General features: G+C 45.8%; 1 protein-coding gene across 1 annotated transcript in view; it reads right to left on the bottom strand.

Annotated features, from left to right (window-relative positions):
* Positions 1-362: 362 nt before the first annotated feature.
* The window catches only part of ptprub (protein tyrosine phosphatase receptor type Ub), a 134,173-nt gene continuing 119,016 nt past the window's right edge, over positions 363-15,519 (bottom strand). Inside the window, exons 22-28 of the mRNA XM_079753610.1 lie at positions 14,773-14,910; positions 13,600-13,749; positions 11,182-11,496; positions 9,055-9,180; positions 6,471-6,628; positions 3,894-4,029; positions 363-3,403 (exon numbers count right to left, since the gene is read on the bottom strand). Of these exons, the coding sequence (XP_079609736.1) occupies positions 3,341-3,403; positions 3,894-4,029; positions 6,471-6,628; positions 9,055-9,180; positions 11,182-11,496; positions 13,600-13,749; positions 14,773-14,910 (1,086 nt within the window). The 3' untranslated portion in view covers positions 363-3,340. The remainder of the gene's footprint in view (positions 3,404-3,893; positions 4,030-6,470; positions 6,629-9,054; positions 9,181-11,181; positions 11,497-13,599; positions 13,750-14,772; positions 14,911-15,519) is intronic.

The raw sequence follows: 15,519 nt of genomic DNA, 5'->3' as shown, positions 1-15,519 counted from the left end.
AGGGGATGTATAACAGGAGGATAGTGATCAGCAGGGAAATAGGGTGGGAGGTTGGAAGGAGATGGATCAGGTTGTGCAGGCCAGGCTTTATGATCGGCTAACAGCCACATCCCGGTGAGCAACCACAGGAAGGTCAGGATGTTACAGACAGGAAATGTCCACCCTTTACCGCACCACAACCGACTGTCCGGGTGAATCCATGTCTTCCAACTCGTGCTGTGTTTGTATTTTAGAAGAAAACATGATACGGGTATAGAAAAACACAACGCAAGCAAAACAGCAGGATTAAAATAGGAGATTTTTTTTTTTTCAGAACGCCCCAACGATTGACGGCAGCAAGAGTCAAACAATCCTCTGTTCCCTTCACACAGCTTTTTTTTATTGTTTATAATACTTCAGAACAATCCCTCATCCTTAGCCACAACACATCCCTTGTCTCCCCCTCTCTCGGTTTAAATACACACCTTGCCTCACAAATACAAAGTTCAAAAACACAGCAGCTGGATTCCACTGCTTCAATATCATACAGAAGCACACAAATGAAAAAAAAAGATGGAGATCTCACAGCTGGCGCTGCCACAGAGCCGTCTGGGAGAAAGCTTTGGAATGGTAAAAGTACATTGCACTGACTGTTTTTGGCAATGGTAAAATACACATGGGTAAGAAGAAGTTACGAGGATTACAGTACCCTACAATGAAACAATATGAAATGTTGGGGGGAGTCGATGGGAATGAGAACTAACGAGAAGATTAGGCAGACACTGCTTTTCATTTCTTCATGCTTTAGACAGTCTATGGAGGCTAGAATTATTTATGAGCATCATAAACGTTAACTCTTTATATCAATGGATCCATCGCCGCTGGTGATGAATGTATCCACGTTTTTAATGTGTATACTGTAATAATAATTACAAAATTATGCAGAATCTGGATGCATAAACAGTAGCAGATTCTGCGCTGTTTGATATCCTTCTGGTTTTACGATGGCAATATTTGGGGGAGTTCAGTTTGTAATATTTTACAAATTGGCTGAAGGATTGCAACATGGATGCATTATGAATAGTTTTATCCCAGAATTAGTGACTGAAATGGATTATCAAGCAACATTCTTACCGGGGGGGGCTTCTTGCATAAACACACAAAATTGTCATTTACAACACATTCAGCTTTGTGGTTACTTGTGTTTACTTACTGTACGTCTTTACTCTGGGCAAACATATAGTATATTATTCACATAGTATTCACATAACAGTAATATACATCTATATATATCTATATATATACACATTCCTCCACCCTCGAGAAACAAGTGTTCAGGCACTTCCTGTTTGTGTCCAGTAGCTCACTAAGGAGATACTGGGCCCAACTGCTCTAGCTTACCTCATCACGTACCCTTGGTCTGAAAACATACCGCTCCAGCCTTTGAAATGTGAGACCCTGATGAAAACATCACACTGCCTAATTCATGTTCTCTGTGCTCCCGCTAGAAGCAGATTTGGGAGCTGGAACCCGCCGCTAGCTGCCGTTCCTATGGTATGATTTAAGGTTTTCCCCTCCGTTTGTTTCTGGGTGGCAAGGCGGGGGTTGTTGATAGTGTTTGAAGTGAAGTTAACCACCATGAGACGCCCCTTTACAACTGCTGCGTGTCAGTAGATAACCGGGGAACCCCTCCTACAGTGAAATTCAATTCAACTTTATTTTATAAAAGAATAAATGCTTTTCATCCTTATGTCATAGACCTTTTAAAGCTCCACTTCTATCGTTGACTTGTTTTTCCTATAATGTCTCTCAAAGTTCACTTTGCCACCACAGTCACAAACACCAAACTCTTCCCTCTTCTTGTTCTAACAATAACAGATCTAGGTCCATCTTTTTTTTCAAATCAAAGGTAACACAGAAAACTCATATGGGTGGAAAACATCGAGAAACTATTAAATGGCTGAGGCTCTTGGCAAATGCACTTTCAATTTGTTTCCTTTTTTACTTGTAGCCTATTTCTGTTTTCCTCATTTGATGTCACTTTGGACAGAAAAAATGTATGTGACATTGCAGAGCTTCATCCCCTACCGAAAAGGTCAACAGCGACCGACACACTAAAACTCTCTTGAACATCGAGCAAATGCAACCAAAACAAGATAAGAGGCAACGCCTTCGAAAAGGGGGGGGAACAAATTCACTGTCAAATCATAAGCACCTTTAAAAATGAAACTGCATCTTCAACATGAAACACAGTACTGGCCCAGACACGTCACCACAGCATTATGAATCTTCATTTTTTACACGCTGCCTCAAACAATGTGTGGCTGCAGTTGTCTTACACCCACACACCCACACACCCCAACAACCTCCCCATCCTTGACCTGAAAGTCAGAGGGAACTCCCACCGTGGAGACAGACTGTGAGCGGATGCAGTACAAACACCGAGTGTATGTTGTCAACAACAAGCAAGAGGATAACGTAAGTAGAGGCTTTAGTTCTAGTTGAAGTTCTAAGTTCTTGTAGGATTGGCACCATCACAATAATCTCCCGTCCCCCCCATGGCCGAGTCGTGCCCCGGTACCGTGTGTCCCCTGGTGGCTCGGACTGCATCAGCAGCACCAACACATTGGCAACAACGCAGCACCGGCACCGCCTCTCTGTCCCGGGAGGCGGGTGAACGCACACGTCTTCTCTCCGTACTGTCGGGGCCCGAGGGCCCGCTGTGTAAAAAACCTTCTGCTTGCCTTTTAGCGCGTTTTGAATGAAGCTATTTCTGATGTGTTCGAGGAGTCGAACAATTGAAAGGGGAACATTTATCTTTCCTGTTATGGGGGGGGGGGGGGGTAGCATAAGGCAGTTAATGGTATGGTGACAGAAGTCATGCCTGAACAACACTTGAAGAGAACAACAACAACAACAACATGTCCATGTTTAGTCCCAGACGCTGGATATTTAGTCTGTTGTAGCAAAACCATGAACAACAGTCAGGACGACTGCTCTCCAGTGTAGCGGGGGTCCAGCATTAGCCCATAATACTCCTATTGTTGCTACGGTAACAAATAGCACAAAAGAGCTTTAGAGTCCCGAGGCAAAAGTTAGACCCGAGAAAAAAAAAAGAAAAAGCACAAAAAATATCAAAAAGAGAACAACAACAACGACGAGAAGAAGAAGAAATGACGGCTGTACATTAAAGGTTAAAAGTTAGAATCTTGACCCCCAGTTCCTCCTATCACTCTGCGTCGTCCCTCACATCGCTCCCTGTCCAAAAGGTCAAACCAAAACATCCATACTGTCGCCGGTCCCCGGGGGCCCCGACGGAGTGGCCAGATGACGGAGAACGATGGCTACCGTTAGCATGTTGCTATCTCCCCTCGAAGCAGTCCAGGTACTCCAGGATAAGGTCGTAGCAGAATCGATACTGCTCCTGCGGGGCACAATGTAATAACACAGATTGATTGGTAATAGAAACATTCATGTCCTCCCCAGCCACCGCCCGAGGCACGGTCCCCGCCTGAACTGAGAGAGGGCGAAAAAAAAAGATTGTCTCACTAAAGCAGATTTGCGTTAATCAATTTCACCCATTCATCACTAATTACTACTAGTAATAGCAACCATGGCCAGGGCAGGAGGTGATCCAAGATGGATGGGAGGGAGGACAGCGAGAACAGCTAATTTATAACCTTACGTATGGATAGACTCTTAACACGCTTCTGCTGGACAGGGGGCATGGATACAGAACGTAAACAGGCACAAAGACCATCAAGCAAACACACATAGCAAACACAAACACACACATGGGTCAGGTGAGGTTTTTCAGTTCAGAAAATACAGAAATCGCTGCCTTTTCCTGGCTCAGATCCAAAGAACAGCATCATAGCATCAGCATCAAGGACCAATCAGAGGGGTTCCTGTACCAGAGACTCCACCATGTTGGGCTTGCAGTTGCGTAAGGTCTTGACGGCGTAGAAGACGTCCACCATGTTCTGGTACTGGATCATCTCCAGCAGGATGGTGCTGGCGCAGAAGCTCCCGCTGCGACCGCCGCCGTTCCTGAACAAAACACGGACGCAGTACCAGAGGTCAGCTGTACTTCATCATAGGGTTATTCTGATAACATGTGTTTAGTCTCATAGGGTTATTCTGATAACATGTGTTTAGTCTCATGGGTTATTCTTATAACATGTGTTTAGCCTCATAGGGTTATTCTGATAACATGTGTTTAGCCTCATAGGGTTATTCTGATAACATTTGTTTAGTCTCATTGGGTTATTCTGATAACATGTGTTTAGCCTCATAGGGTTATTCTGATAACATGTGTTTAGTCTCATTGGGTTATTCTGATAACATGTGTTTAGCCTCATAGGGTTATTCTGATAACATGTGTTTAGCCTCATAGGGTTATTCTGATAACATGTGTTTAGCCTCATAGGGTTATTCTGATAACATGTGTTTAGCCTCATAGGGTTATTCTGATAACGTGTTTAGCCTCATAGGGTTATTCTGATAACGTGTTTAGCCTCATAGGGTTATTCTGATAACATGTGTTTAGCCTCATAGGGTTATTCTGATAACATGTGTTTAGCCTCATAGGGTTATTCTGATAACATGTGTTTAGCCTCATAGGGTTATTCTGATAACATGTGTTTAGCCTCATAGGGTACTTCTAATAACATGTGTTTAGCCTCATAGGGTTATTCTGATAACATGTGTTTAGCCTCATAGGGTTATTCTGATAACATGTGTTTAGCCTCATAGGGTACTTCTAATAACATGTGTTTAGTCTCATAGGGTTCTCATAACAGGATTTCCCATAAAAGACATGTTTTCCAACTTAGAAGACATATCGTTAACGATGATGGTAGGGTCAGTTGTACCCTTATTTATACTAATTATCCATCAAACAGAGTATGTTCTTTGTTGACAACGAAGTGTCCATGTTGTCCCTAACATCCAGTCAAGGTTTAGCAGTGTGTTTGGAATTCCCATCTTTTATCATGTCCAGCATTATATATACTTTTACTTATAACATAAATATTCCTATATTCTTCGCTCATCAACCAGAGTGACATTATCTCACATGAAGAGCTTTTGAAATATTAAGCAACCTTAATTGAACTGTGCGTGTGAAATATTCAGCCTGCATTCCCAGCCATCAATTTTTTCATCTATTTTATGTCTTTGACTCCATTAAATCTCCCTCTATCCAAAATCTCTTATCAAGATGTTGCGGTATGGTGTGTGCATTGAAAACATTCAAAACAAAAATATGTTTCTCGTAGACAAGCATCAGAACTGCTGAACATGTGAAACCGGATAACCGGTCAGATAAGCAGTCCTACCATCTCATCAAAAGACGATATCTGATTGACCCAGCATCTACCTAATAACACAAAGTCTATGGGAAGAGTTGTGGGGAGAGAAGCAGCAAACTTATGTAGTCTTGGGAGTGGCTTTAGCGTTGCTAAACTACCACATTAGTTTCCCTAAATGAAACACTGTATCACCGCACACCAATGGACAGACCACTTCCTGTCCCCTGAGCCTGGCATTGGCTGCAGAGCCAGGAGGAAGGCGGGTGCTGGGACATCATTGGCCAATACAGAGTGCTCTAAAGTAATCAATCGTCCTCAATTGCCTAGGCACTCTAGGATTTACCATCGAGAGACTCGACGCATTCTGTATTAAGCCATAATTGATTTCATCTCCATAATCTCCTGCCTTCCTTGTTGTCATTGGTAACGCCGTGTAACAGCACTGAGTGATGTGCTTTTTGCGGTATGGGGGGGGGGGATTCATATTCATCAGCAGTAGCGGTCGCTTTCTGAGGTAAGCGGGGTAGGGGGGAAGTTGTTATGACAACGGGAGGAGTTGTAGCAACGCATCCGACTCAAACGCCGGCTTAGTGTTTCGCAGCAATCTTTAGAACACCACAGAGCCGTTTAGGAAGAGACACGCTCAGAATGACAGCATTCTACTGACACACACACACACACACACACACACACACACACACACACACACACACACACACACACACACACACACACACACACACACACACACACACACACACACACACACACACACCAGCTTGTAGCTCATCACTCATCAAAGCCCTTCCAACCGTGTACACACACCAGGTTGTCAGTCAAGGGTTAAGAGAGTTCAGTTGGCGTTCATGTGTTGCTTCAGAATTCTCTTCGGTTTTAATCCAATAAAACTCCAAAAGGCGAAACGAGTGCTTGATCGTATTAACTCCGTTATTAGGAGTCAAACACAAACTGTTCTGGAACCACACACACACACACTGATGGTCTTGAACCAGAAACACACACATTGGTGGTCTGATGCTAAACCACACTGATGCTCTAACCCCCCCCCCCCCCCCCACCCCCACGAACACTGATTGTATGTAACCACACAGACACACTGATGGTATGTAACAACACACACGCTGAGGGTCTGAGGGTTGTAACAGAGGCGGTACTCACAGGCAGTGGACGATGGTGCGTCCCTCCCCACACTCGCGCTGCCACTTGTGGACTTGAGCCAGCAGGTTGAGGAAGGCCTTCTTGGAGTCGGGCACGTCACGGTACGGTGACCAGCGGAGGAACTGGAACTGACACACCACTAGCTGACCCTCCTGGAGCTGCACAGGACACACACACACAGAGACTGAAGGACGGGGTTTCTTTAGCCATGGCCATCCAGGTCCCACACACACACACACACACACACACACACACACACACACACACACACACACACACACACACACACACACACACACACACACAGATGGAGTCTGAAGGACTGTGTTTCTTTAGCCATGGCCATCCAGGTCACACACACACACACACACACACACACACACACAGATGGAGTCTGAAGGACTGTGTTTCTTTGGCCGTGGTCATCTTGGAGCTGCACAGGACACACACACACACACACACACACACACACACACACACACACACACACACACACACACAGTCTGAAGGACTGTGATTCTTCAGCAGGTCGTCATCCAGTTCACACAAGCTCACACATGGAGTCTGAAGGACTGTGTGTTTCTATAGCGTTGACCCTCCAATTTACACGACACACACACACGCATGGAGTCTGAAGGTCTGTGTATCTATAGAGGTGGTCATCTTGGAGCTTTCCAGGAAAGGACACACATGAAGTCTGAAGGTCTGACAAGACACACACACATATGTAATACGAGTATCCGTGTGCATCTATAGAGGTTTGTACACGTGCATATGCGTATGTGCATGCATGTGCATGTCTGCATGTCGACTTGTATATGGCTGCGCTGTGCATCGATGTATATCATGGTGTCTTGTGTGTGGATTTGTGATCATGTGGGTGTTTGTATGTGTTTGTGTGTATGTGCATATCTACACGCACGTGTAGGAATTTTCGACCACGCATGCGTGTGCACGTGTTAGTGTGCGTATGCGTAGCTACATGCACGTGTATGCATATTTGCGATCATTTGTGGTCGTTGGCATGCACCTGACGTGTGCCTGGATCCTGGCACTGTTGCCAGAGCAACAGTGGAGTGTGTGTTTCTGTGACACCCCCTCCCCCCCCTCCCTCCCTGCCCCCACCGAGCCAGGGCGGGCGACTCCCGGCGGTGCTCAGTCAGCAGTCTGACCGGGAGATTTATGGGCGGCCGGTCGGATCGGGAGCTGAGCCGGGCGTGGGGGCCTCGGCGCGCTCATAGCTCCTGGCTCCTCGCGGCCCTCCAGCCGGCACTTAAGGAGCAGCGGAGCCGCTGTAAGTCACGCAAATTGGGCTGGCGGAGACGCCGACGACGCTCAGAGGAATGGCCTCGCTGGAGGGGGGGGGGGGGGGGGGGGGGATTTACAGAGCGTGCCGACATGGCCCCGGCTCAGTACCTCATCCTCTCACACATGCCTGCGCTGCACTTTTCCGGAGACTTTGAGTCCCCGTCTTTTGCTCGACGACCGGCGTGAGGAAGTGCTAAGCAGAGCGGGAGGGAGGGGGAAGATGGAACGTTTTCCAACCAGGGATGTAGACCGGCGGGGCCGGGGGGAGAGAGCAGGAGGGAGAGGTGGAATAACCTGTCAGGTGAGGCCGGGGGGAGGTGGGCTAACCTGTGGGGGGGGGAGGGGAGGTGGGGTTTATGATTTCCAGCACGCCAGCGTGCGGCCGGGCAACGCGCCGCCGTTCCCGCCACTCAGAATGACGGCCGTGATTGAGCTCGCCTGAATGCACATTTGTAATTGTCTGCGTTTGTCAGCGATTCGCTTCGGGGGGATAAAATTGACTCGCTTGAAGTTCTATATTTGAATAGCCGTAAAGAAGGAGACGAGGATCACAGAGGTTGAGATTCTTTTGGTACACAGCGGAGTGAGTTGACGCCAGCGTACACATTTACAGCCACACACACACACATACTCACACACATTTATATTCAGCGCGGCGAGGCCCTGTTAGAGGAAGCTGACGTCCCCTCTGCCCCCTGCACGGTGACAACGCTGTCAGAGGCTCCGTTTGGCTTTCCGCCCCTCTCAAAAGTTCTGCCTAATTCCCCGCATGTCAGGCGTCTCATTTGGATGTGCGACACGGTTTAGGAACAAATCAAAGCTGTGGACTCGGGGGAGGGATGGGAGGGCTGGCACCTGAGAGAATTGCTGGCATACATATGGATGGTATTGTCATGAAATACAGTATACTCCTATTCACCGGACAGCACACAGACCGCCTCCTAGGCAATCAAAAGTCGGTTTAAGAGACAGATAACTGGACCATCATTATCTCAGTCAAAGGACCTCATACGGTTTCCTATCCTGCAGAGGCGCAGCCTTTTAACCCGTAATTCAGGTGGCCCTATGGAAATACATGGGGCCCCAGATCCCTTTCTACGGTGACTATAGCCAGAAAAGATAAATATGGGCTAGGAAGACATTTGACATTCACAGCAAGTGAACGGCTCACTGGAATGAAAACACACTCAGGTACCGCCTTGTGTGACAGACCATCTCTCGGGAGGGACGGGAGCATACACCGGCGGGCGTGTTCAGGAGACAGTAGACCACCTACCCGCGTCACGTTCTTGACCCGGAACAGACGTGTGACGACGTCGTCGTCCGCCGACATGGACAGGAACTCCACTTCCATTGGGCCGTACTGCTGGAGACCGGGCTCGGGCCAGTACTGAACACAGGGCTGCAGGGGGAGGGGGGCGGCAGGGAGACACAGAGGAGGACAGAAAGACGGAACAAATGTGAAAGATAGAAAGGAGACATAAAGGCCATGCGTTGTGCAGAAATGGAAAGCAGCAGGTAAACCAATATCCTCGTCTGTATGTACTATACATATTATAATTCACTATACAACACTATATAGTACTACACTATATTATACTATACTATGCTTTACTATACTATGCTATACAATTCTTTATTGTTGCATCCTCTGCAAAATGATTAAATGTGAATGAGAGATTATTTCCGTATCACGATCCAAAAAGCCTATGTTTGTGGATTAAATAATTGTGCCACCAGGCAGTCTTTTCAATGGCCTGCAGTGAAAGCATCTTGCAGATCGTCATCCTGAGGATCCCACCAGGGAATTACACTCACATCGTTCCCTCTGTGTCTGGTATCTACTGCGATGCCAACTATACACTCAATCCCTGAATAAAGAGAGTACACGCATGCACGCACGCACACACTAGTCTCAACCCGGATCCTTTCTATAATCACATGTCTCCTGGGCTCCTGCAATATATATATGTACTTATAAATATATAGATATATACATAAACTATACATACATATATATTAAAAACAAATTTGCAAGTGTGAAGTCACACAGACCCAATCCCCTTATTTCATCATCTATCATGCACGCTGCCTGACAGCAGGGCTCGGCTGATCAGAAGTGATCCTGCAGTTCAACCACATGTCCTCTCTGACCCCGCAATCATCGCTCTCTGTAAGGGAAACGCTTCAAAGATTTCATCACCTTTTCCCTTATTGGTTATAGTTTTGTCTAGTGAAGTATATTGTATTATAGTGTTTTCTAGCGCAATATAGTACATTATAGTATAGTGTAGTACAGTTGGCATTCCCATTTGAATCACTCTTTCAGGATACACAGTACTGCAGTCAATTACATCTAACATCTCTGGATAAAAAATATGAGCTGTCTAACCTCATGAGTAGGAAATTAATGAACTCAGAGCCATCATTTACTCATAATTTCTCCAAGATATGCCAAGACCCATAAACTCGAGAGAAGCAATAAATTAAAAGAGTGTTTATACTCATTAGCAGCATATGACTACGCTTAAAAGCAGGTCAGCCAACCGCCCTGACACAGTTCAAGACCGGCCCATAAAAACGGAACAAGGATGAAACATTATATACGGGAGATACAAAATAAAAGCCTGTCAAGTCAAAAGGTGAGAGTCACCATTAAATAGTTTGGGTTTTATTTATCACCCAGCGGCATTAAGAAAAAGAAAACGGCCTTTAATCACATGCCTACGACATCGCACCGACGTTCGTCAACAAGCTTGATATGCATTTAATCTGCCTGCCGCAGGATCTCATATCCCCACATGTGAGGATGCAGAGCATCCCGTCAGAACCAGAGATACTGCAGCCCAGGCGGGTGTGGGCTTAAAGGAGAAAGAGCGCAGGCAACAAAGAGGACCTTGAGAGAGCCTGGAGGGTGAAGCTATTATCCAGAGCTCCAACTTGAAACATGGGAGCGAGGCAGAGCTATCAGGCGATGCCTTCAGATCAATGTGGTCAGAGATCAAAGCTCCACAATATGGCGCGAGGGAACTAATCCCAAACACAGAGATACACAAACCAGACGGAGGAGGCGGTGGCAGGGGAAACTCAAGTTAAGTTCACACACAGAAAAATACCCCTGAAATACATCCATACACACACACACACGTCCGCATGCTAACACATGCACCCAAAGCCACACAAACACACCTCCGCAAACATGCATGCAGCATACACACATACACATGCCCGTCAACACACAGACATTCACACACACCCATCTGCGCACACACATCTATCAAAATACTCCTCTTCACACGCAAACACAGGTATCTTCCCTGCAGAATTGGAACGAACCAATAGGAACAAGCCAATGGTAACAGCCAATGGGAAAGGTGCTGATAGGAAGCTTTGGCTCGCTCACCCAGGCGGAGTTTGATTGGTTGAGCTGGTTGAGCATGACGACGGCGGTGCAGCCATAGTCGAACACCAGCCTCCAGAAGTCTGCGGTGGTCCCGGGCAGCGGGTGGGGGGTCACGATGAGCGCGGCGGGCCGGTAGAAGCTGTCTGTGAGCGCGGCGTTGATGTAGTTGTTGCTCTCACCCTCCGTGGTCACCAGGAAGGCCAGGGCGCGGTCGGGCGGCAGCACGTCCATGCTGCGGTTCTTCTCACGGTTCCTCGGCAGCAGGGCGATGCTACACTCCTCCACGTCGATGTGGGGGGTGACAGAGTTCAGAGTCTGGAGGGAGAGAGGGACATTAGTCTTGCGACACCGGGCAATCGGAGATCCCGTCGCCTACTCATCGTCTGGGGGTTAGTGTTAGGGTTCTGAATGCAAGATAGGTGTTGGGAGAGCGGGGGAAATAGACGCTACCGGACCTAAACGTTGACAGGAAATTACATCCCTCCGGAAATAACGATTTCCAACAAAGTGGAGATATAGCGAATCGGTTTGTCACACGGAGAGAGCTTTTTCTAAAACATTGGAAATCGGAAATTAAGTAACATTATTTGTCTCATTGAATGTGAACTAGTGGATGTATGAAGGAATGAAATGAACAAGTGGATGTATGAAGGAATGAAGTGAACAAGTGGACAAATAGAGGAATGAAGTGACCTTGGCGATGTATTAATTAATAAGGTGAACAAATGTACTAATAGAGGAATGAAGTGACCTAGTGGATGTATAAATGTATGAAGTAGAAAATTGGATGCATAAAGGTATGAAGTAGACAAGTGGACATATACAGGAATGCCTCAAGCCCTAATGATGATGTAATAACCTCTGAACATCATTATGCTAAAGTGATTGAGAACAAACAACCGACGCTTCATTACCCCGCCGTCATAATAAAGGAAATGTTTTTGCAACCCAAACGCAACATTTCCCGGCCAATTATCTTTGATAAACACCATGTTTACTCTGGTGTACAAGGACAATCTAAAGATATTTTTTTTTAAGGATAATTAGAACAGAAGATGACTAATGAAGTGTAGATCTGGGAGGCTCTAAGGAGGCAGGCTGGTGCTCTCTGTTTCGGCCCGTACACTCTGAGCCTAGGATGCTCTAAAAAGGTACCCCCCCCCCCCCCTCCCCGCCCCTCACCAATGTCAGACGGATGGGTTTACAAGATCAAAGGGATACCGAAGGCGATCGCGTCCGATCCTCAACATGAACACTTTGTAACCAGAGAGCTGCCCCACCCGGTCTGTCACCCGACTCTCCCCAATAAAGCACCCAGGTAGTGAATCCGGCGTAAACTCGTGCAGAGAAAATAAGTGTACAATCGAATATGGTATCAAAAAGAGGAGAGCAGAGGAGACACAAGCTGATTCCAGGATTGCTTTGAAATCCGAGAGGAGGGAATCAATGCGGCGGCCAACTGATCAGAGGGAGGGAACACAGCTGCTAGACAACGCAGTGAAACAACGGCTAATAACCAAAGGATGTCAGGGACGCACACACGTGTTATTATTTCTGAAACAATGTTAACTTTGAAGAGCTTCTTTCCCCATCGATGTGTTGTTGGTAGCAGTTCATCTCTATCGTTATCCAAGCCTCAGAGTCCCAAGCAGACTCTTACATAATCTTGTTTTTGTTGTATTTTTTTTGACAGCAGTAGTGGAAAAGCAAACTAGAAAAACAACTACAAATGGGCGGAAGATCCATGCGAGGGATAGCTCTGCATCATCAGCCAGCCAGGACTATCGAAGAACGTCCTCTTAGAGGATAATACAGTCCTGGATTAGAGGGGTTGGAGGAGTCTCAGACAAAGTCAATGGTGGCTAGAAAGTCTTGTTTTTTTGGTATCATACAAAACCTGTCCATCGGGTCTTAAACGCCTTTATAACACGATGATGCTGACTCCTAGTTCTCCTGTCCATGGGAGGTTTCTTCTCACAGTGGTAAAGTGACAGCCTCGTTTTTCATAACTAATCCTCTGCATACATAGTATAAATATATCTCACCAGATTATTAAACAATCGAGAGAGTAAAAGTGAGAGGTTGGAAGAATATAAGGACTGCGGCTAGGTTATATGTCGATCCTTGATACACAAACACACACACACACACACACACACACACACACACACACACACACACACACACACACACACACACACACAAAACAAGAAAAAAAACCTCAACCTGGGATCTATGACCTTGCATCCAAGCAAAAATAAAACACACGTCTCCCCTATCCCTCACCCTATCCCCATGTCTCCTCCATACCTGTTTTTGTTGACATTGACGCCAAACAACCTTCATCTATATTTGATTATAGCTTAACCCAGTGGGCTGAAATGTTGATGCAGCGGACACCCCTGTCGTTCAACTGACCTGGAACTCTTCTCTTAGCTGTGAGGAGTTGCTCTGTGAGTCCACCCGCAGCATCTCTTTGTAGGTCAGGGCGAACTCGTTCACCAAGATGGCCGTCTCCCCGCACAGACAGGCCTCCAAGATGGCGTCGTGGATGAAGACGTACTGCTCCTGCAGAGCGGAGATAAAATACAGGTTGAATCATGAAAATGTGTGCTTGCTGTGAGTCAGTGTGTGTGTGTGTGTCAGTGTGTGTGTGAGTGCGTCAGTGTTTGTGTGTGTGTGTACTACTGTGTGTGTGTGTGTGTGTGTGTATGTGCACGGGTCTGTTTGAAAACGTGCATGTCTCCATCTGGCTCTGTCTACAGCAGGAAGGACAGAGCTGTGCATGACTACATATCAATAAATAATCAGGAAAGGTAAACATTGGATATTTTTTTCATTTTTAATCTCCCCTTCTTGTCCTGAATTAAACATGTGCTATACTGTTTCAAAGAGCTCATGCCAAGGAATTAATAACTAATTCTGAGTCAACAAACACTCTTGGACTGTGCATTTCATTATACTGTCCGTGTTAATAACTACAAATGTAATAAACAGTTGAGCTAATATTAGATTTACATGGTAATAAAGGGATACGCAAAGTTTGTGCAGTTCGAAAGGGAAGTGTGTGACCGGAGAGCTCACAAAGGGAACCATGGTGATCTTATCTTTTGAAGAACCACTTTTTCCTTTACACAACTCATAACAACACATCGCAACTCGCTACATTCATAAAGTTTGTCAGAACTATAAATACATGAATAAATAAATGCCAAGGAGCACATTTTAATGTATTCAATTAGTCACATAGAGAACAAAGTCTGATTTCATTCACCATACTATCCATGTATTTGTTTTGAGTTATTTATTCAGATTTATTCCTTTCTGTTTTGTATGTAATGATATGTTTCTAGGCTACAGGGGTTCATGTAGGCTGCATGCATCTCTTCCTCTCATATAATGAAGTGCTATGGGAAGCGAGCGACAAAATACAGCCGCTCTCCATTCCTGCTCTGTTTGCTTTGTTCCGTCAAATCAACATGATTCTATTTCTTTTTCGGGTCGCGCTACAAATATGAACTGAAATTCGCACACAATTCGCTTTGGGCTACTAGACATGACTGAAACCACATAATTATATGTGTATGTGACCTCTGTTTGGATCATGTTGATGCGACGAGAGCAGAGGGTCTTGACGCAGTTGTAGATGTCCACCACGCCTTCACACTCGGCCATGTCCAGCATCACGTCCAGGACAATGTAGCAGCCGGTTCGACCTGCCCCCCCACACTGGTACACAGGAAGGAATACGTTATAATACACCAGGATAAACCGTAGTACACCATTATACAACATAGTACACCATAATGCACCATAATGCACCACAATACACCACGATACACCACAATAAGCCATATTACACCGCAACACAACAATACACTGTGTTACACCGTAATACACATAACCCAAACTGGTACACAGTAAGGATGCTTTATAATACACAATGCTTGTTACCGCTATTTGTCTATCACATCTCCCGGGTTAGTGACAATGAGAGATGAGATGGACAACATAAGGTATACTTTGAATTTATTTTACAAAAAGAACACAGGGGACCTGTGGGGGGTGTAATTATTAATAAAATACACGGCAGAAATGCTAATAGTGTTTTCTCTCTTTACTCAATACCTTTAGGTATTAGTTCAAACTTGAACTCAACTGCATTATGCATGTCTTTTACCCCGTCAGTGATTTGGAATCCTACTAGCGTCCCCCCATGCTAAAACATACGCACTAATGCAGAACTGTACAACACTGTGGATACAAGCCTCCTCCCCCAGATGACACACACTATGTGCACATCATCCTATGAGGAACGCATGAAGGCGCGCTGAGCGT

The sequence above is a fragment of the Pollachius pollachius genome (genome assembly GCF_949987615.1).
Source record: "Pollachius pollachius genome assembly, chromosome: 1".
Lineage (NCBI taxonomy): Eukaryota > Metazoa > Chordata > Actinopteri > Gadiformes > Gadidae > Pollachius > Pollachius pollachius.
Note: the sequence above shows the minus strand (reverse complement) of the source record. Positions and strands in the feature narration are given on the sequence as shown.